The sequence below is a fragment of the Psammomys obesus genome, unplaced genomic scaffold (assembly GCF_907164565.1).
Source record: "Psammomys obesus unplaced genomic scaffold, mPsaObe1.curated_primary_1811, whole genome shotgun sequence".
Lineage (NCBI taxonomy): Eukaryota > Metazoa > Chordata > Mammalia > Rodentia > Muridae > Psammomys > Psammomys obesus.
The window spans coordinates 5,337,230-5,357,409 of NW_026596440.1; the positions used below are offsets into that span (position 1 = coordinate 5,337,230).

The 20,180-nt window shown below is 50.7% G+C and overlaps 1 protein-coding gene across 1 annotated transcript; it reads right to left on the reverse strand.

Annotated features, from left to right (window-relative positions):
* Positions 1 to 48: 48 nt before the first annotated feature.
* Positions 49 to 19,816, reverse strand: Slc6a19 (solute carrier family 6 member 19). The gene is made up of 12 exons (XM_055597967.1): positions 19,540 to 19,816; positions 12,556 to 12,696; positions 11,305 to 11,442; positions 9,867 to 10,048; positions 9,652 to 9,762; positions 9,227 to 9,339; positions 6,200 to 6,328; positions 5,905 to 6,061; positions 4,342 to 4,546; positions 4,070 to 4,229; positions 2,289 to 2,451; positions 49 to 2,126 (listed from the first exon to the last, which is right to left on the reverse strand). The coding sequence occupies exons 1-12, from the start codon at positions 19,739 to 19,741 to the stop codon at positions 1,923 to 1,925; spliced, it is 1,905 nt and encodes a 634-aa protein (XP_055453942.1). The 5' UTR covers positions 19,742 to 19,816; the 3' UTR covers positions 49 to 1,922.
* Positions 19,817 to 20,180: the final 364 nt, after the last annotated feature.

Genomic DNA, 20,180 nt, shown 5'->3' on the forward strand with positions numbered 1-20,180 from the left:
GCTCGCCCTTCTATGTATGCCTAAGCAATGACTCTTAATCCAAGAACATTAAATAGGAGCACTTTATTGAGAAAGATGTGTTTCAGACCCATTAGCCAACCTGGGTTCCTGTCACACTTACAGAAACCTTAAAGGCCTAAACACAAGGCATGGGCCAGAGATAGCAGAGAATTTGCTTGGCCTCCAGTCAGACCACGCAGGAAAGGAATCCCCAGTAGGCACACAACAGGGCCTCCAGCTGAGCCTTCAGAGGTGGGACCCACCGAAACTACTAGTGTGAGAACCTTCATATTGCTCCAGCGCCAACCACCCTCCTATGCCTCTGAATGGTTCTTTAGGTCATGGTACCCAGGTGGTCAGCGTGTATAAAAGGTGCCTGTAAGAGGACTCCATGTTTTAACAATGGGAGCTACAGCTGGTGGTGGGTGAAGAGAGGCTGGTGTGGCCCTGTGGGAAGAACAGAACTGACATCAGGGCCCACTATGGTTTCTCACCCTTGTGAGAATTTTCAGAAAGTACAATTTGACTTAAATTTGGGCTTTTTTGTGGAAAGAGGAGGGCAGGAGCTTGTTGTAACAAACATCCCAAGTCCCAAGGACCTGTGGCTGAGGGAGGGTGGGTGGGTGTGAACCCAGAAACAACTGGCCTGTTGGGGAGGGGAGAGGCAGACATAGCCCTCCCTGGCTTTATTGACAGACTGCCACAGGACTGAAAACTTCTCAGTCACTGGGGTGCCAGAGCTCTTGGAGTGTTCTCAACAGCAGTGGCCACAGCTGAGTTACCCTGTAACCCTCCTTTTCCAACATTTAGCTAAAGATTTACGGGCTCATGCCCTCTTCAGAAGTGCACGGAGTGGCCCCTGCCTCAGCAGAGAAGGGAAGGGCAGCGTGGCTGCTCTGCAGCCTGTTCTGTGACCAATGATTAAGCAGGCATGCAGGAAGCAAGGGTGTATCAGGTCTGACTGAGAGGAGCCTTCTCAGCCTTGGCAGTCCATCAGCTTCCGGTGCCTCTCCTTAAGGAGCAGGAGGGCCCAGATTTTTAACTCAGGGGCTTGGTCCAGCAAAGGCCACTCACAGCAAGGGGCAGAGGGACACTGGGAGTGGGTAGTGACAACATGCCCAGCAGCAGGGCCTCACTTCTACCTTCCACTCAGAGGGAAGGAGGCCAGCCTGGGGTCTCCACATCTTCACTTTTGGCTCTCTGCCAGGAGCTTGCAGGGTAGGTGGGTCCTCAGCCATGTCTGTCACCAAGTAGGCCCTGCCCCACAGTGAGGGCAAGCAGGGGCAACCAGACCAAAGTGATAGACACTTCCATCAAGAGCATGAAAAAACACTTTCACATGTGTGCCATGCGCACAAAGATAGCATAGGCATGTGCACATTCCTGTATGTTATGCAATGCACAAACACAAGTGCACATGTGCTTGCACATACACATATAATACACAAAGTTCAAGCGTGAAAATACACACATGTACATAGGTTTATGAGTGCATCTTCATACAGTCATATACACAAACCTATAGGTGCACATGTGTGAATATATGTATACACACATGTTAACACATGAGCATAACTACATCCAGAGAATATACATGTGCATACACACATGTACACAAATATACAGGCAACTCCCAGGTATGTATGCATGAAGATAGGCATAGCATGCATACACAGCTTCCCGCTTACACATATACACACTTACACATGCATGTACCACATATATAATTATGCATCTACACATACACATAAATATGCCTATGTGCCCACATGTTTGTGAAACGCTTGTGTACACATCTGTTTGACATATGAATACATGTATATATACTCACATAGTCACACATACCACAGCCCACTTCCCCCAATCGCTCTGTCTCGTGCCTCCTCCAGACACCATCTTGGGCCTCATGCAGGCTAGGCCATTCAGTATTTAAGGTCCCCATTCACAGAGGCTGTGGACAGTGTACTGACCAGCCCATGGTGGTCACCAGACTTCCGGCAACGGTTTCTGATGAGCTTGTAGATGGCAAAGCCTGGGATGGTGAGGCAGGGAACCCCAGCCACAATGACCACCACTGCATACACCCAGCCAGGGTATAGGACCTTCTGCGATTTGGGGAACTCCTCCTGAGAAGAGAGCCACAGGTAACACACGGCAGAGAGGCCTACAAACGCCATTACCTTACCTTCCGTTTCTTGGAGTAGAGCCCTCCTACCCAGGCCCCACTTTCTGCCTCCTTCCCCCTCAGGCCTCCTCCCTCTCCACCCAACCACTGCCTGGGCACTCACATAGTCAGGGTCCCAGACGCTATACATGAGCTTTTTGTTGACCTCAATCACGAAAAAGAAGAGGAAGATGACCAGCATGATCAGTGGGCTGACCACTCTCCATGTGACTTGCCAGAAGATGTTGGGCTTGTGGCCGATCATAAACTCAATGTCCTTGTTGAACCTGTGGCAGAGGGCAGAGGGCAGTGTCACTGGCAGCTCAAGAAGGCTAATGGTGTCAGTTCTCTATATCTGAAAGTGGTTTTTCATCTTGGGATGCTGGGCCTTAGCTGCCTTCCCCCTATAGGTCTCTGACTTTCAGAGAGGGGTTCCAGGTTGTCACTGTCAGCAGCTGCCATCGAAGCCTCGTGGAACCCCTCAACACTGTGCTATGAGTTGCTCATCAGAGGTCTCATACCCTCACCCACTTCCTATCATGCAACAATGAGGGCAGCCAGGACTTTCTTCCTTCCAATGCACAGACGCTTCGGCAGCCCCTGTGTGAGCAGCACCGCCCTAAAGCGGTATTTAAGGTCCCCATTAAATGGGGGATGGTGTGCACCATTTCTAACCTGCTCAAAGGCAGCTCTGGAGAAGAATTCCTTTCCGCACACAGGGATTCCTTGTGATCAGAATGAGACATACAGAATAAACTGGCAACCTATCCAGAGCCCCAGCCGACAACAGGACAAAGGCAGGTTCTGTGAGGACCTTTGAGAGACCGGGCCATTGAGCCTATCTAGTCTGGTGACTGCCTTCCTCACATCCTTGGGTCGTATTACTCGCAGTGGCCTGGGGATCAGCCCATTGTGCAGGTGCTAGCTGCAGCCGCCCCAGGTCAGTTGCTGCATCCATTGTTGATGCCTCCTAACACCACAAAACCACACAGCTGGCCCTGTGCTCCTCAGCTTTCGAGTTGCTTCCTCAGGCTGTTAGAATCTGGTCCCCACTCATGCTGACCTAATCCTGTCCATGTCCCCTAGGGACTTTGGTTTTTTCAGTGACTGAGAGAGGGTTTTTAAGAACAGGGCTCCAGCAAAGGGCTTATACCAACTTAATTTTAATGGAGACTGGCAGGCCATTCTAGAGTGGTCATAAGATAGCTTCTCCTGAAAGTGTAACTTGCTGGGTTTCTGCCAAGCACTGGTAATAATGCCTTGAGATGTTGGGTCAAGCAGACAGTGGGAGGTGGCCCTTAATGGCGGCCCTCTGTGCCTTTCTGTGCTTGAGTTCTAGCTAGCTGCTCAAGCCTGCTTCTCCCCAGAAGGGCCTTTGCCTAACTCCAGAAGCACCCCTGATGTAGACCCCAAGTGAATGAAGAGCTCTGAGCATCATCCTGCTTCAGGACATGTGAGGTCTATGCCCTACAAAGCCTGAGTCCTGGTGTCTTGCATGCCTCCTTTCTCACCTCCCACCTCTCCCTACTTTTGTTCTAGACCTATGGCTGCTTTTGAGACCCCAGACTGCAGGTTATGTTTAAAGTTAGATTATATATATATGGTTGGGCAGTTAGCAGGGCCTGTTTACACCACTACTAATAAGAAAGGAGGTGCCACTTCAGCAAGGCCAACACTTCATTCCTGGCCTCTCTCTACCTTTTGGACCAAGTGCCAGGACTAAGCCACTGCCAGCCCACTAGCTCCTATGAAGGAAGTCTAAACTCACTTGCACAATAGTGAAGGCTTTGTGCCATGGCATGCCTGACTCCCTTATCCCTGCTTAGCCGGCTCAGCTTAGCAGGGATTCTGTGACTCAGCTGTTCTGCTGAAGATGGCCTGTTGCCACAGAGCTACTCCTCCTACCTGTCCACTCCATACACGTAGACGACAGCAAACATCTCACAAAAGGCGATGATTAGCAGAGGGATGGAGCCAGCATAGCTGTCCAGGAGGGAGAGCCAGTACTGGCCCGAATTCAGTGTGAAAATGAAGGCGATGAGGTATGTCCCCAAGCAGATGAGGCCTGTGGCCAGACAGGGAACAGAGTGGCTACAAGGTTTCAACCCAGGGCTGCACCCACCATTGTCACGAGGAACACAATCAGATCTCCCTTAAATAGTAGGCTTCATACATACCTGTAATCAGTTCTTTGGGCCACTTTTTAGGAATGAGATGGAGGTCATTAAGGGGTACAACCACACCCTCCATGTTCCCAAACATGGATGAGAGGCCCAGGCAGAAGAGCATGACAAAGAAGAGCACCGACCACAGTGGGGACACTGGCATCTTCGTGATGGCTTCCGTGAAGACAATAAAGGCCAGGCCCGTGCCCTCCACACCCTGTACCAATGCACAAGGTCATCTAAGCTTTCTGTTACTCTCCTCCTTCTCCTGTCATTTGTTGCTGTTGCCCTTAATTGCTTCCCCAGAGACTGAAGGTTAAGTCCCTATTGCTAAGGCACTATGCACTTTGGACATAAGACTCTGAGAAATCTAGCTGTATATGACCTGAAAACCTCCTCCCCAAGGAGCAGCTTTCATAGTACCGAAGGTATTGAGCAAGCTACCAAGGGAGGAAAACAAACAATAGTCCTCCTAATCTGTGAACCACAACAATGATCCTTAAAGGTTCAATGGTGGCGTTCATAACTTGGCATTAACCAACAGCTGTTTAAGTTTAACTTAGAGCCCACTCAAAGGGATGGAAATCATGCCTGGCCCTGGACCAAGCCAGCTCCCTGAAAGAGTGAGGTCACATATTTAAAAGAAGAGCCTGTGCTACTTTACTAAACCAGCATAATTCCTAGCTGAATGCTAAATACCTATCCTATACCCACAGACAAGTGTAGTTCTTACCCCTCATCAATGAAACTTCTCTTTGCACCAGCTAGAGACTATAACAGAAAACAATAGGTCAAAATATAGAGAACAACTGATCTTAGGGTGCCCATCCCCAGTGGTTGCATCTACAACACAACTCTTGACCTAAGGTCCAGGGAACATGATGAAAGAGGAGGAAGAAAGACTGTAAGAGCCCACTGATCAGGAAAACAGCTGCACTGTTGTGTCTTTTATGACAAGTATGCAACACTCATAACTTCTCAAGTTTACAACACCTGCCTAAACAAGACCTGAACAAGAATAACACCAATAGACATGCTAATGAGACATCCAAATCTCACTAAGGGGAGAGGGAAAAGAGCAGGCGCCCCTAAACAAAGAACTACAGGCAACTAAGGAATGCTGGGAGCAGGAGAATTAGAATTCCCCAAAGATAAGCTCCTTACTTGGTCATCCAATGCCAAGTGATCAATCCTGAGGTAATATACATACAAGCTACAATAAATGGACTCAGCAGGTTGTATTAATACAGGTATGCATATACATATATGTATGGCAATAACAAGCAAAGAAAAAGGAGTCATGAGTCTGAGGAGTGAGGAGGAGCATGGGAGGGGTTGAGGGAGGAACAGGGGGTTTTGTATAATTGATTTGAGAGGTGGAGGAGTCAAGTGAGGAGAGTCATGACAGGTGAACGGTGGCTTCCTCCACCTGCCACTCCTGAAGGGTAAGATGCTGACTGTGCAAAGCCCCTATGTACGACTCACAAAGCCCAAGAGAGGATATCTTCCCCTAACCCACACATGGGACCCTGCCAGTACATGGGCCCCTGAGGGCATGGAGGTCGCCGCACCTACCTCAGAAAGGAAGCTGTTCATGTTACAGGTCTGGAACTTCAGCTGTGCATAGGCCTCGGGATTGGTGGCATTGCACCACTGTTGAAAGGCCTCAAAGTTCTCTGCAGTCACATTGCCCTCAGGGAGGTCAAACCCATTAATGAGAGTCAGGATGTTCCTGGAAGGGATGAAAAGGGCTGCTGTGTGCTCTAGGTGGGACTGCCCAAAGACTGAACTCACAAGGGTTGGGCAAAGAGGAGCGGGCCTCATGTGCATCTCCTCTGAGCACAGCCCAAAGTCTAGGATGGCAACTCACATGTTGACACAGTCATCAAAGCGTTGAGTGGCTCGGAAGCCGATGATGGAGTAGACCACGGTGGCTGCATACACAGACGTGAAGCCATTGATGATGGACACGATTACAGAGTCCATCTCACAATTATTGCTGAGGACGAGAGGAGTGTCACCCCGGGACAACATAGGTGATACACAGATGAGGACATATGCCCCACCCCCACCCACTTCTCACCCCACCCTCCTTCCTCCGCTCCCTCCTACCCCCCACTCCCACCCCCTATGGCTGAAAGTCAGCATGCAGCACAGCAGAACCAGTGTGTCCAAGTCTAAGACTGGGCTCCTGAGTGCTCATCAATAAGTGAAAGACTAAAGTGATGTAGGGAAACGCAGGTCCTGTCATCTGGACACATGTGGGCACTGAGCACTCAAGGTGACCAGAGTGCCGTGTCCTGACTCTGAACCAAACTGCTGTCTTCTTTACCGTCTTCCAGTCCCCCCCATACAGACCACAGCAATGGTAACCCTCCGAAAGCCCAGGATGCCGAGAGCTGGAGATTCCTAGAACCCCACCTTAGGCCTCGGAAGTCAGCCTCACAGAAGGGACCCTTGACCTTGACCTTTCACTTCCAGGTGCCCCCACGGGCTAGAGAAGAATTCCAAGCCGGGTTCTCTACTGCTGGAAACCTCTCTCTCAACCCAGGCCTCTCTAAAGATGGAGCTTTACTTATTTGTGCCATTGGATTTTGTTTATGAGAGCAATTATAAATTACTATTTGTAAAAGTAATTCAGTTTATAGCCTCAATGGCTGGAAGGACCACAGGGAGGGGTAGGCTACCTGCCTGAAGTAAATAGGAGGAAAAGAGATTCTAGAATTTTCCAGATGGGACTTGGCTGGCATTTGGAGCAGGAGAAGGCCATCTAGCCATGTGACCTTGCAGTGTCTATGCCCCTCAGATGGATGAATGTTCCCCACAGCACAGGGTGCAATGTTCTAGGGTCAGGACCCAGCTGTATTTCTGACTAGCCAAGAGACCCAGGTTTATGTACTGAGGCAGCACAGGTCTGTGTGTTCATGACTCTTGGGCATGGCAGATGTGGCCACAGCTCAGGGGCTAACCCAAGGGTTTGGTCGTTACTCGTCCTCAGCCCTCTGTGATCTAGACCCCTCTGTGACCTGACTTCTTGTTGGAAGCCCATGAGTCCCATCTGGAGACACTCAGCACATCTTGAGCATACCCTGATTTTCTGATTCAGCCTTCCAAACCCAACCCTCAACACAGCTGTCATCGTGCTGCCCCATGGTGGGTCAAAAGCAGAGTGCTCAAGCCATCAGAAAAGTGGGTATCAATCTGCAGCACACCACCATGCCACAGATAATCCCAAAAGTTGACAAGAGAAATGGGCCACCGAGCACAGCTGGAGGGCGCTCATAGTGTGCAGTGCTGGGGAGGGCAGCCTGCTGGGTCCGTAGATGGCTGATCACGGCCTGGCAGAGCGGAATGAGTGGATTGACGCCAGGCTTCCTCCCAGGTATGTGCAAGAGCACACGTGCCACAAGCACCACTCACAATTATAGAAGTGGAAGCAGCCAAAGTGCCTGCTTGGTGGGTGGGTAAGCACCAGCAGCAGGTGGGTAGGCTGCCCGCACAGCAGGTGGCCAGCCAGATACACAGGACTGTGACACCAACACACTCTACACAAGGGAAGCATAGGGTCAGAGAATAATCAGCTGCCAAAGACTCCAAGCCACCAATTTATCCACAGGAAATTCTCACCAGACAAAGCAGAGACAGAAGCAGGGAAATACTACCAGTGGACCTGGGAGTTCAGAAGCACCTACTCATGAGAACCTTCTAGAAATAGATAGAGGTGATGTGTGCACAACCTTGTGAACATACCACAGCCACTGGACTCATGTGGATGAACCCATGTTGCCTATGTAGACGATCTTACAGAACACAAATTCTCTGAATAAACCTGTCATAAAAACAATTCACCCACAGCTCCATTTGGGCTCCACCTGCAGTGGCACTTCCAGGGTTTCTTCTAGAACATTCTCCATGGCACCAGAGGAGGCTTTCTGAAGCCTGAGACCCATGATCCAGTGACAAAAAGGCCATGGTCCAGACGGAACACCTACCCATCCACCCAACTCCAGCACATCCTCAGAAGGGCCTGCCCTCCCAGACCACAGGAGCCACAGACCATGTCCTCCAAGGACAGACTTCTCCCAGTGTCATAACTATTGCAGACCACACCTCCCAGGGCAGGCATACCCACACTGTCAGCCCTGCCTGTGCTCTGGCCCTGTCTGCTGTCTCTCCATGGCTTTCCTATCCTGAATCTGTGAAGTTCTGTTTGTTCTAGCAGGAGCCTCTACCCACTCCCTGTCTTTCTCCCTCTGCCATTAGATCCCACTGCTTTTCCCTGACCCACCACTGATCACAGAGGACAGGTCTGGTTGCACCAAGCCTAGCTGGTGCTCCCTAAGCCTTTGCCGAATACAATAAATACCACCTTTATTCTCCCTGGATGTTGATGGGAGTTCTTCAAAGCTTAGGACCTTTTCAGAAGGTATCAGGAAGAGGTGCATGTCTAAAGCTGGCAGGGTCACAGCCTTTAGGATCTGACCTGGGTCCCAGATGGGCTCTGGGGACACAACATACCTGGGGCCTGGAGTTCTGAGGTAGATTGGGAACCATGTGGCCATGAAGTTGGGAGTGGAGAAGGAAGCATACTAGACCAAGCTGCAGAGAGTATCAGGGGACCCAGCAAGGGGGGATCTTCTCAAAGCCTGTGCCTGCTTTTTCTGCCAGCTCTGTTCTGGGTTTAGACAGGACTGGTCAGAGGGTAGCTGCTGAGTCACACTGACCAACACTGTTGCTGTGCACTGTGCTTTTGAAAGCACCCTCCTTCTTCTCCTTCTTAACCGCACAGCACAACTCCACATGGTCTGACAGGGAAACTGAGACTCCAGAACCAAGGTGCTGCTAGTGGTCCCACAGCTCCTATCCCTGAGAGCCCTCCCTCCAACACCATACTCACTGCACAGAATTGTAGCTGGAGAAGGAGATGAGCCCCCCAAAGGCCAATGAGAAGGAGTAGAAGACCTGAGCGCCTGCATCCAGCCATGTGTTGGGGTTGGTCAGCTCCGTGATCTGTCATACAGGGACTCAGCTATGATTACAGGAAGCCAGCCTCCCCTCCACCAAGGAAGAAGCTAGCTCCTCCCCCAACAATGGATGCCATTCTACACAGAGGAGCAAGGGCAAGCCACCCAACGGTCCCCATCCAGGATACATATGTTAAAGGCCCATGAACAGGCTGACCCCTTGCCAGGCCCTTCTCAACCAGGGTGGGTGTCATCGTATAGAAGCAAGCTGCTCTTGAAGCCAAGAGAATTCAGCATGGACTTCTTCCATAGAATCTGAAGCCCTAGGGTAGTCAGCTGGTAGATGGCAGAGACTCACATTGGGTGTGAACAGGAAGACAATGCCATTGGTGGCACCCTTCAGGGTCAAGCCTCGGATGAGAAAGATGGTCAGCACAATGTAGGGCAGGGTGGAGGTGATGTACACAGCCTGTGAGGAAGGAAGCGGGGGAAGACCCAGTGTGGGATGGGTGCAGAGGTCAGACAAGGAAAGGGGGCTAATTCAGGATCAGCGTGCTCAGCTGGGTACTGCACCTTCCCGGTGGTCTCGATGCCACGGATAACACACACGTACAGCACACTCCAGGCACATGTCAGGCAGAGCAGGATCCACCACTGGATGGAGCCTGAGTCACTGATGGAAGTGGAGATGTTGAGAGTCTCTCGGTACCAGAAGTAGTCCACAGAGGAGCTCTTGGCACATTCTTCCACGTAGCCTGCAGAAGCAGATGAGCACACATCAAGGTGTGGGTCAAACTGGGGACAAGCTAGAAATAAGCCAGGAGAAATGGCGATGTGAACAGAAAGTGGAGGAAACCTAGCCAGGGTCTGAGGCATTCAAGGAATACACTTGCACACGTGAATATAGCCTCACCTACACACACGGGCACTCATGAACATCCCCACCCATCTGTATCCACACACCACACACTCTGATACGGATGTATGTTCACAACTGCTTGTGCATAAATGCCCTTATGTGAAGCCTGCTAAGAGAGGGTGTTGGGCTCTGATGTGGGTCCAGGCCTCCCTGACTCCTGGAAGAAACTCCCTATTACCGCTGGAGCAGAAGGTGACCTTGGGTCTTTGGGACTATGGCTATGGCCATGCTCATTACAGCCCAACTCCACATTATCCCGCTTCCAGGGGCACTTCTTCCTCAAAGAATCAACTGGGGCTCTCCTACTGGGGAGGACTTGTCCTTTGGCCAAAAGGGGCCCATCTTGATGAGCTCCTGAAGGTTCATGTGAAGCCTTCAGAGCTACTCTGTGGTAGTCAGGACAGCAATAGGCAGGGGGTGACAAAGGACACCTGTGGCAGAGTGGTCTCTTTGTGAAGAGACCCCAGGAGCACAGGGGAAGGAAGCAAAAAGTCTCCTACCAAGGATCTGTACCCTCTAGTATCACTAGCACTGGTTGTCCTGAACTTGCTTTTTAGACCAGGATAGCCTTGAACTCAGAGATTTGTCTGCCTTTGCCTCCCTGAGTGCTAGGATTACAACACACTTGGCTTCCATCTTATTTTTGAAGCAGGGTTTCCCACTGGGACCTGGGCTTACCAACTAGGCTAGGCTGGATGGCCAGCAAGGCCTTAGGGTCTTCCTGTCTCTGCTTTCCAAACTCACTGATTAGAGGTGACACCTGTTTGGCTTTTTATGGGGGTGCTGGGGATTGAACTCTGATCCTCGTGCTTTTATCATAAACACTTTAAACTGACTATGCTCTCTCTCTAGCCCATACAACATAAATTTTTTAATGTTCTATTGCCTTAAAGATGTTTTTACCTTTTGCTAACCCTTGTCTCTAAGCATCCAATTCTTAGAAAGTGGGGTGCGTATCTGGTCGCAAAATACGACTGTCTGTCTAAGAATGCACCAGCAACCATTTCTTCTACCCTCCTACAAGCTATATCCCATCAGACAGAGAGAGGGCAGGTGGCATCGACATTCCCCCGCATAAAGCCAAGGGCTCACCTGTCTGGTTCACATTGAGTGGACATTCACTCCATGGCAGAGGTTCCTGGAAGGAGTTGAAGAAATACCACATGACCCAGGCGATGATGGTGTTGTAGTACAGGCCCACCATGAAGGACACGAACATGGAGGCGATTCCTGTGGGGAGGGATCCACTGTGGAACGCGTACAGCCATCTCTAGCAAGTGAGTGCATGGGTACCCAGCCTATGCTGTCCCATCCCACGGAGACAGGAGGACACCAGGAGGGGCCTGCCTGCCAGCCTGCAGATGCAGCCTGGACCTAGAAGTGGGATACCACTTGTATGATCGCCTGATTCTTTCAGGCTGAGCTGAAGGTCCCAGCACTCTACACCCTCACCTGTTCCACTTATAGCCCAGGCAAGCAGTCACGGAACCCTTGCAAAGAGCCTTTTTGATAACCTCAGTGGGCGTTGGCTCTGCCTCAGGGAGACCTACTTGGCAAGTCCCAAGCCAAAGACAGGTGGGTAGACTCAGGAAAATCTCTGCCAAGAAGTAGTGAAAGAGGCAGAGATTGTAGTGAGCTCAGTATCTGGGGACAACAGGTTAACCTGTAAGGAGTTTCATGACTTGCTTTTTTTGATTGTGAAACTAAAAACCAAATGTGTGTGAAAAGAGAGAGGAGGAGGAGAGAGAAGAGCCAGAGAGTCAGGGGTGGGGCAACAGGGCAGGAAAGGCTTGGCATCAAGGAGAGGCCACTCTGTGGGCTTTGGGCTGTCCAACATCTGAACTCTCTGCCCATGGACTGTACCCTGGCTGGAGAGCCCACACGGCTTACCTGCATTCTGAGCTCTCAGTGAGCCATGTCCTCTTAATGAGGTTGGAGGTAGGACCATCTCGAAGCCAGGGTTTGTAAATGAGTGACCATACCTGGGCTGGGGGCAGTACTGGGTGTCCTTGCTGAGTGTGTAGGAGTGTACAGAGCAGGCAGGCAGCTCCCCCTTCTGGCTCTGGAGGTTTTTGTTCTAGGAAGGTGGGGTTTAAATGCTCTCCCCCAGCATCGAGATCTTCCTGTGCCCTGGGTTGTGGGGATTTGGGCGACCTCTGCTGGCCTGTCTGTTCCCTGATGACCATGAGTAGCCTGGCCTAGCTGCTGCAACCCACACATGCCTGGATTCTAATGAAGGCTCCCGAGGGTGTCTGAAAGAACATTAGCCTGGCACTGATTGGGAAAGGTAAGGGGAGGAACTAGACTGTAAACCCCAGCCCAGTTGGGAGCACTGACACACACCTACTCCCTTTAGAGCCGGGTGAATGGAGCTCCACACGCCCACGCTGCCCTTGCGTAGCCGCTGGCCAATGGCAAACTCCAGGTGCAGCAAGGGGATGCCCTCCAGCACCAGAAGGATGAGGAATGGGATCATGAAGGCCCCTGGATGGGAAGAAACAGGACATGTCATTATAGTCCAGGACACCACCTGGAGAAGAGCACTTCAAAACCTTTGTTCTAATGATTAGGTGCCACACCCCTGTAGTACTTGAACAGAGCTGTGAGTGGAGCCACAGCAAACTTCACGTCCTAGAAGGATCTGTTAGCAGGGAGACAGCCTCGGTAATCATCTGTATAAACACTCCCTGCTGGCTTGAACAATATTGTCATCAAACAAAACGTGTGACACTGCCACCATGCTCACCGACAGGGGATGAGTTGGCTCCAGGCCTCTCACTGACCAGAGCTTGTAGGTGGAGGGACAGAGTCACAACCTCTGAGATTAGCTGCCAGATACCAGTGTGAGAAGGGACCTCTTTACTGGTAATGCTGGGTAATTTGGAGAATAAGCAAGCACCCTTTGGCTTGGAGAAGCTCCATTTGCTGGAATATGTTCTTTACCTCAAAGTATAATGAGTACAATAACGCTCTTAAATAACTGGCCACATGGCCCTCATCTGTGCAAACCCCTTTGTACTATAGACCTAACAAACCCTAACATTAGGAAGTGCGTCTCTCCCATGATTTAAAAAGAAAGCAATCTTAAATGGTGTCTTGTGTGTTAATTATATTTCTATAAGAGCTATAGTAATGAAAAAAAGTTTAAATGGTGTATGCCACATAACAATATTAGGACTAGAGAAATGGCTTAAAGCATGCTGAGAACTTGCTGCTCTTGTACCAAAGTACTTCAGTTTAGCACCTGTGTGGTGGCTCACAACCATCTATAACTCCAGTCACAGTAGATTTGACCCTTTCTTCTGACCTCCGTGGACACCAGAAATACACATAATACATATAGGTATATGCAGACAAAATGCTCGTAAACATATAATAACTAAGTAAATCTAAAAAATAAAAATAAAAAAGCTGAGCATGATGGCACATGCCTTTAATCCTAACAGGAGAATCTCTGTGAGTTTTAGGCCAGCCTGGTCTACACAGTGAGTTACAGAACAGCCAGAGCTGTATTGAGAGACCCTAGAAAGAAAGAAATTAAGAAAGAAAGAAAGAAAAGAAAAGAAAAGAAACACCACTATCAACAGAGTTGCGAAGACAACCTGTGGACTAGGAGAAAATATTTGCAAACTGCAAGTCTGATGAAGTATTAAAATCTTAGACTATTTAGAGGACAAACTCAAACAAAATAGTTGAGTCAGAGAAGAGACACAGGTCTTAGTAAGACATGAGAAGGAGTTCACATCACTGACCATGAATTTCAAGCCCAAATTGTGGGGTACCTAATGCCATGAGGAGCGCTATAAAAGAAGAAAATTTTAAGCTCAGGCAGAAGTGGAGACTAAAACTATCAATGTTGTTGGTGAGAAAACAGGATACTGTCACCACCATGGAACATAGTAGGGTCATTTCTGGAAAAAAATAGACACAGAACCACCATGTTACCCAGCAATTCCATTTCTAAGTGCCGGAGGGAATATAAAGCAGAGCCTCGAGGTTTAACACCTGTGTTCACCATTCGGTGACTGAGTGGATGAATGCACCAAAACCTCCGTACAGTAGGATTTAACACATGGAGGGAGATGGAGATTTTTGTTGAGTTAGGCAAAAGCCAATCACCAAAATACCAACTGGTTTTCCACATAAGTCCCTGGATACAATATATTCATAGAAACTGTAGAACAGAGGTTTCAGGGGCAGGAAGAATATGGGGAGGTGATAATGAGAACAGTTTCAGTTGGGGAGGATGAGAATCTCAGAGGTAAACCGTGGTGAGACTGTTTAAGAATGCACTTAAGGCCACTGAACAAAGACATTTAAAAATAGCCAAGAGGCACATTTTACAATCTATGTCTTTCTCACACATGGAAGCTGAGAACAGAAAACACATGAAGCCCTCTCTATACCTAAAGCAGCAAACTTACCCTTCACAATTCCCTCTCACCTGTGGAGACACTTTAGCTATCACATTTGGCCTCAAAATTTGAGCTGTTAAGAATTAACCTTTGAAGTATGCTGCAGTGACGGCATTTGGAAATAGTGGTAGGTCAGTGGCAGGGTAGAACAAAACAGAAGATGGTCTATCCTGAAAGATGCTTCCACGACATCAGGCAGACTAAAAGGTTAAGTAACTGGGGACTGTTTTAAAATAAGTAGAGACATCTGCTGCCCTGTGGAAAGGACTGCTTCCACAGGGGCCAGGTTTCCTCTCCATGCATGCCTCGTAGGAAAGCCAGCATCGGGCTGCTGCTGACAGGAAAGTGGTGGCAGGAGCTTCGGGGAGATGTTCACTCCCAACATTACATTCTTTTTGGAAAAACACAGGCAGAGAAATTTGGCTGAAAATTGCCACTGTTTCTACTTTTTCTGTTGAAGGCCTCAGTGAGGCTCAGTGAAGACAAAGCTCAAGCTGCAGACACAGCCTAAGCACCTAGAATAGGGAGTAACCTTGAATTGGGAGTTTGCAGGCCTAGCCCAAGACCTGGACAACCTTCAACATTTAAGAGCCTCTAGCCCCTGACCTGGGGTTCTGTTCTGCTAAGACTCAAGGCATCCCTTGGGAATGATCCAGAGCAAAAAGCTATGAACCCACCACAGTCCCATGCATATCATAGCCCTTCATGCCCAGGTGTCTCAGGCACAGGCCACTGGACCTGAAACAGAAGAACACCAAGATATCCCAATATCCAGCTGAAGAACACCATTCAAGATGCAGCCACACCTCTCTTTCAGCCAGGGCACCATCATCCTACCTGACAGACAGGAAGAGATACAGAAACAGAGAAAGTCAAGGAGACAGGCACAAAGGGGCAGAGAGGGACAAGATGAGGGAGATAGGTGAGAAGGGATAAAACAAAGAGACTAAGACAGCTAGGCAAGGAAAGATGGAAAGAAACAAGGGGAGATAGAAAGAGATGAGAAACAGAGACACAGAGAATCAGAGACAGAAATGAGAGTCAGAGAGACACAGAGAACCAGAGACAGCTCAGGGACAAGGAGAAACAGAAACACAAGGAGAGACATAGACAGGAGAAGCAGGCACCAGAAAAAGACAAAGAGGGATGAAGGAAAATAGAGAGAGCTTCTCCTTTCTCTAAAGGCCCTTGGTTCCCTGTGGTGAACCAAGTTAACCAAGAATGGTAGGCCACCATTTGTTTTCCTTGTGCCCCTAACAGGGGAGCCAATCATGTGGGGTGGCCAGCTGCTGGCAAGCTTGAGATCCCTTGAGTGATGCCAATGTGGTGTTTCCAGCTCAGAGCAGCAAGCTGGGTGCAAGACCTGACCTTCTGTGGAAGGTGACAGAGTGCCAGCCCTGTATAGAGTCTTCATTTTTGAGCTGCTATGGCACCTGTCTACGGGGTTTGGGGGCAGAGGCATAGAGTACAGGTATTGGCTAGGGGGAAGCAGGAGCTTCAGGATATAGCACCAAGGGCTAATGTTCAAAGGTCCCCAGAGATAAGGCCTTTCATGCTGCCTGGAGTCCTCGGCTTTTGCTGTTTACACAGAGAGATGCACCAGAAGAGACCACAGCAACGTGGGCTAAAGGGAAATGGAATACACAGCTTGAATAAGGCCAGGTATGTCTTTGATTCATAGTCGGGAAAGCAGTGAGGAGAAGGGAGACATACTTCAGGTTGAAAAGGTCTACCCTAGTCTCTCTTTCTAGCAGGGCTGTGTGCTGCTCACACTTGCCCACGGTTGTACACAAACAAGGTCACCAGGCCTAGACCAGGGGGGAGGGGGTGGCTCACCCTGGGGCCACATAGGGGATGTGTGGAGAGGGCTGGGAACATTCTGTGGATGCCAGTCTGGTCCTTGAAGGAAGGTAGTAACTGGGCCAGCACCCATGGCACTCACCTTAACCACAAGTGCCATTGCTGCCTGGACACAGAGCAGGAGAGAGGGTTCCCCAGTTCTAAGGCTTGTAGACAGGGCCAGGACATGTAAGGACAGCCATATCCAGGATGCCTATTGTGAGTGTGGTTCGCCCATGCAGGCTCTTGAGTATCCTGCATAGATATTGTAACTACCATGTGCAAAAAGGAGGTTTAGGGACCGGCTGACCAAGGTTAACCCATTCTTCCTCTTGTCACCAGCGCAGTGACATGCTCCTTGGGTTTGCCAAGTACATCTCCCAAGTAGGCTCAGGGTTGGAGCCACCCTCAATATCTCCCATTATGGTCGTCCCATTTCACAGGTGAGAACACTAGAGAAGGATGATCTAGGAGGCTGGGCCTGCACTGCTCGGTGTCTATACTACCTCTGAGTACACAGACCTCAGGAAATGGCTGTGAGCAAGCCCATCTCCCCAGAACAGCCATGGAGGTTGGTGACTGGCCCATATAATTTTTGGTGGACAGTCTGAGTTCCCAAGAGTAAAGCCACAGAGGAACCAGTGCTGCCTGCTTCTCATATCTGCTCATGAGTGGTTTATGTGCACTGGGATTTTGTGGAGCTGACAAACATAAGAGCTATCAGGAGGCAGGATATCAGGGCTTACAGGCTAAGAGTGTTGGATCCCCAGGACACCGCCCAGTTCCACTGTCCTCTGGTCTACCAATACCTGTCATGGTCTCTTGTCTTCCCAAGAGCCCCTGAGGGACCCTCAGTCCTCTCAGTCTATTTAAGTTTTCTCTGGAGGGTAGATGAGGGCATCACCTGCAAGCCTTTTCTGCCAGGGTCCAGAGTCTCAGCCTGGAAATAATTCCCTGTGTAATAGCACTGTTTGTGAGCAGTCCTTAAGAGCAAGAGGCCAACCTATAGGTCAGGATGACCGTCCCTGAGTTCTGCTCTCCTGAGTCCACCTGGCCCAAACACAAACTTCCCTTCCTTCTAGGAGATTGTCCTATGGTGGGCAGGGAAGGTGGGGGGAGTCAACATAGATCAGAGTGACCCAAAGACGCATGGCTCCTCCAAGAGATGTTCTTTCCACTTTACCTGGGCCATCCCTCTGAAGTCAAGGCTCAGAACAGGGTGCCCAAGCCACCAAGGCTGGGGCCAGAGCCCCCACTGACCTCTCCCCCTCCAGTCTTCCCAGGGTTGGCACAGAAGTCTGCAGTATTGCCTGGTGCACCTACCACTGCACCTCATACCTTCAGAGGCAGCACCACACCCCACGGTCCCCAGCGCATTGCTGCCTCAGAGAAGCAATGAGCTCAGGTGCTGGGAATCCCCATCAGGTTTCCACTGAAGCCTGAACCTTAGACACAGATCTTTTGTGGAAATCCTGAACAATTGCTTGTGGGACAGGCTCAGGCCTGGCCCTTCTCTCCTAGATGCAGGCATGACCTGACACATCGGCACCTTGCCTCCTACCCTCCGTCCATTTGGCGCCTCCACATCCCTGCAGAGCTCCTCCACAGCAGGGGAGCCTAAGGGTGCCCTCCCTGGGTGGAAGTGGGAGGAAGCCCACGGTCTGTTTGCAGTGGGGTTATCTACATCCAAATGTGGTTGTCAGAAAGCAGAAAGGATTCAAGAACAGGAGGTTGCAAAGCCTTGGGCCAGTTCTGTTGAGACCACCTGGGATCTGGGTGGCGTCACCTGCGCAGCAAAACCTGGGGCTGTCAGCTCTCACTTGCTGGAGAGCCTGGTCTGAGTGAAAGGTGCCGGCAGAGTCATAAACTGCCAGCCTACACATCCACACAGCAACACAGTGGCCATTTCATCTTTGCCGTGACAGCTTCCCTTCACAATGCCAGTGTGTGATTGCGCAGACTGGAAGGAAAGACAGCTCCTGAGTCAGAGGAGCCCGTTCAAGAGGAGAATGTCTGGAAGCATTACAACCCCGCCTATGGCACACCCCTGGCCCAGCAGAGCCAGTTTCTACACAGCCAGGCCTGCCCAGACCTCCACTGACAGCCCCACACTAGGGAGGCAGAGCCTGGGTAGGAGGTGAGGAGGCAGAAGCTCCCCCAAGGCTGTTTGTGTGTGTGTGCGCGTGTGCGTGTGTGCGCGCGTGTGTGTGTGTGTGTGTGTGTGTGTGTGTGTGTGTAAGAGAAAGAGAGAGAAGGAGGAAGAGAGAGAGAGTGTAAGTCTGTGAGAGTGTGTGGGTGAGAAAGGGTGTGTGTGTTTGTGTGTGTATGCACACACGCACGCACACAAATGCACACATTTCTGGTACAGCACCCCTTGAGGGGCTGGGGATAAGAAAAGCTGGCGTACCGACTGGCGGAAGTTGTTTCTGTGATATCGGAGCCTGTGGAGAAGCTATGCCTGCGACCTCTGTGCCCCAGCTATGCCCTCCTGGCCCACCTGGAAGTGTGCTGTGGACCACCTTCAGTGGAACAAGGGTCAGATCCTGGGGCTCTCTGAAGGGGAGACATGGGGCCTCACTGGGGAAGCTAAGGTTCTCTTAAAGGCTACCACACAAGCTGAGGCTTTCGTCACTGAATGCGGCAGCTCCTCTCTGTCCACGCTGGTCCAACAAGACAGGCTCTGTCCATGCCTCTGTCCTCTGAGAATCACTCTTGGAAACCCAATTTTCCCTTTCCAACAGTGCCCACCTGCCAACTGGGCCCAGGTGAGTGTTCTGCCCTCAGAAAGGGGTGTCAGCTGGGGGCACTAGCTGCACCATCGCCATCTCCAGGAGGAGATTATTCTGCAACTACACACAAACCCCCCTTTCACATAGGCAAGGGCAGAACACTTGTCCCTCACCAACAGCTTGAGATCATTGCCCTAAGTCTTCCTTCCTCATCTGTGACCCTCTTGGGTTCTGAATCCTGGAATGTCCATCCCGTGTCCTTGGTCCATGTTTACTCCTGGGCACCTGCTTTGGCTTCAGCCCATAGCCCCAACCCAAGCCCTGCCCCGGGCCCCAGCTCCTACCTCCTCCATGGCTCTGGCATAGGTAGGGGAAGCGCCACACGTTGCCCAGCCCCACACAGAAGCCCACGCAGGTGAGCATGTACTGGGTCTTGTTGTCCCATTTGGGCCGGGAGCTGGCCTCTTCCTTCTCTATGACTTCTAATTGATCCAGAGATGGAATCCGGTCCTCTAGGCCAGGGTTGGGCAGCACGAGCCTCACCATGGTGGTCGCTGGCTTGGGCCTGGCACACACGGGCAGCTCAACAGCCAAAGGGCAAGTGGTGGTGCCCAGGAGCCCCGGCTCTTTATAGAGAACCTTTGGCACCTCACCCCAAGCACCTGGGCTGAAAGGAGGTGTCAGCAGATCTGCAGGGCGCGTCCCGCAGCACTGTTAATGCCTTATCTGCAGAGGCACCCAGCCCAGCCAGCTGAGCCGCCCCTTCCATTCACTGACAGGAGGTCCTGCTGCAGGCCTGGGCACCCCTTCCCCCTTACACACAGACATAGGCCAGGGTTGGGTGTGGAGAGGCACAGCGCCAGACCCACTCCCCAGGAAGAAGGGCAGGACCTCCAGAAAATCAAAGAGATGGTGTCTGTTGATGCCCTGTGCCCGCCAGCAGGATGCTGGTTCTCCCCTGACTGTTGGCTGTCTCAGAAATGTT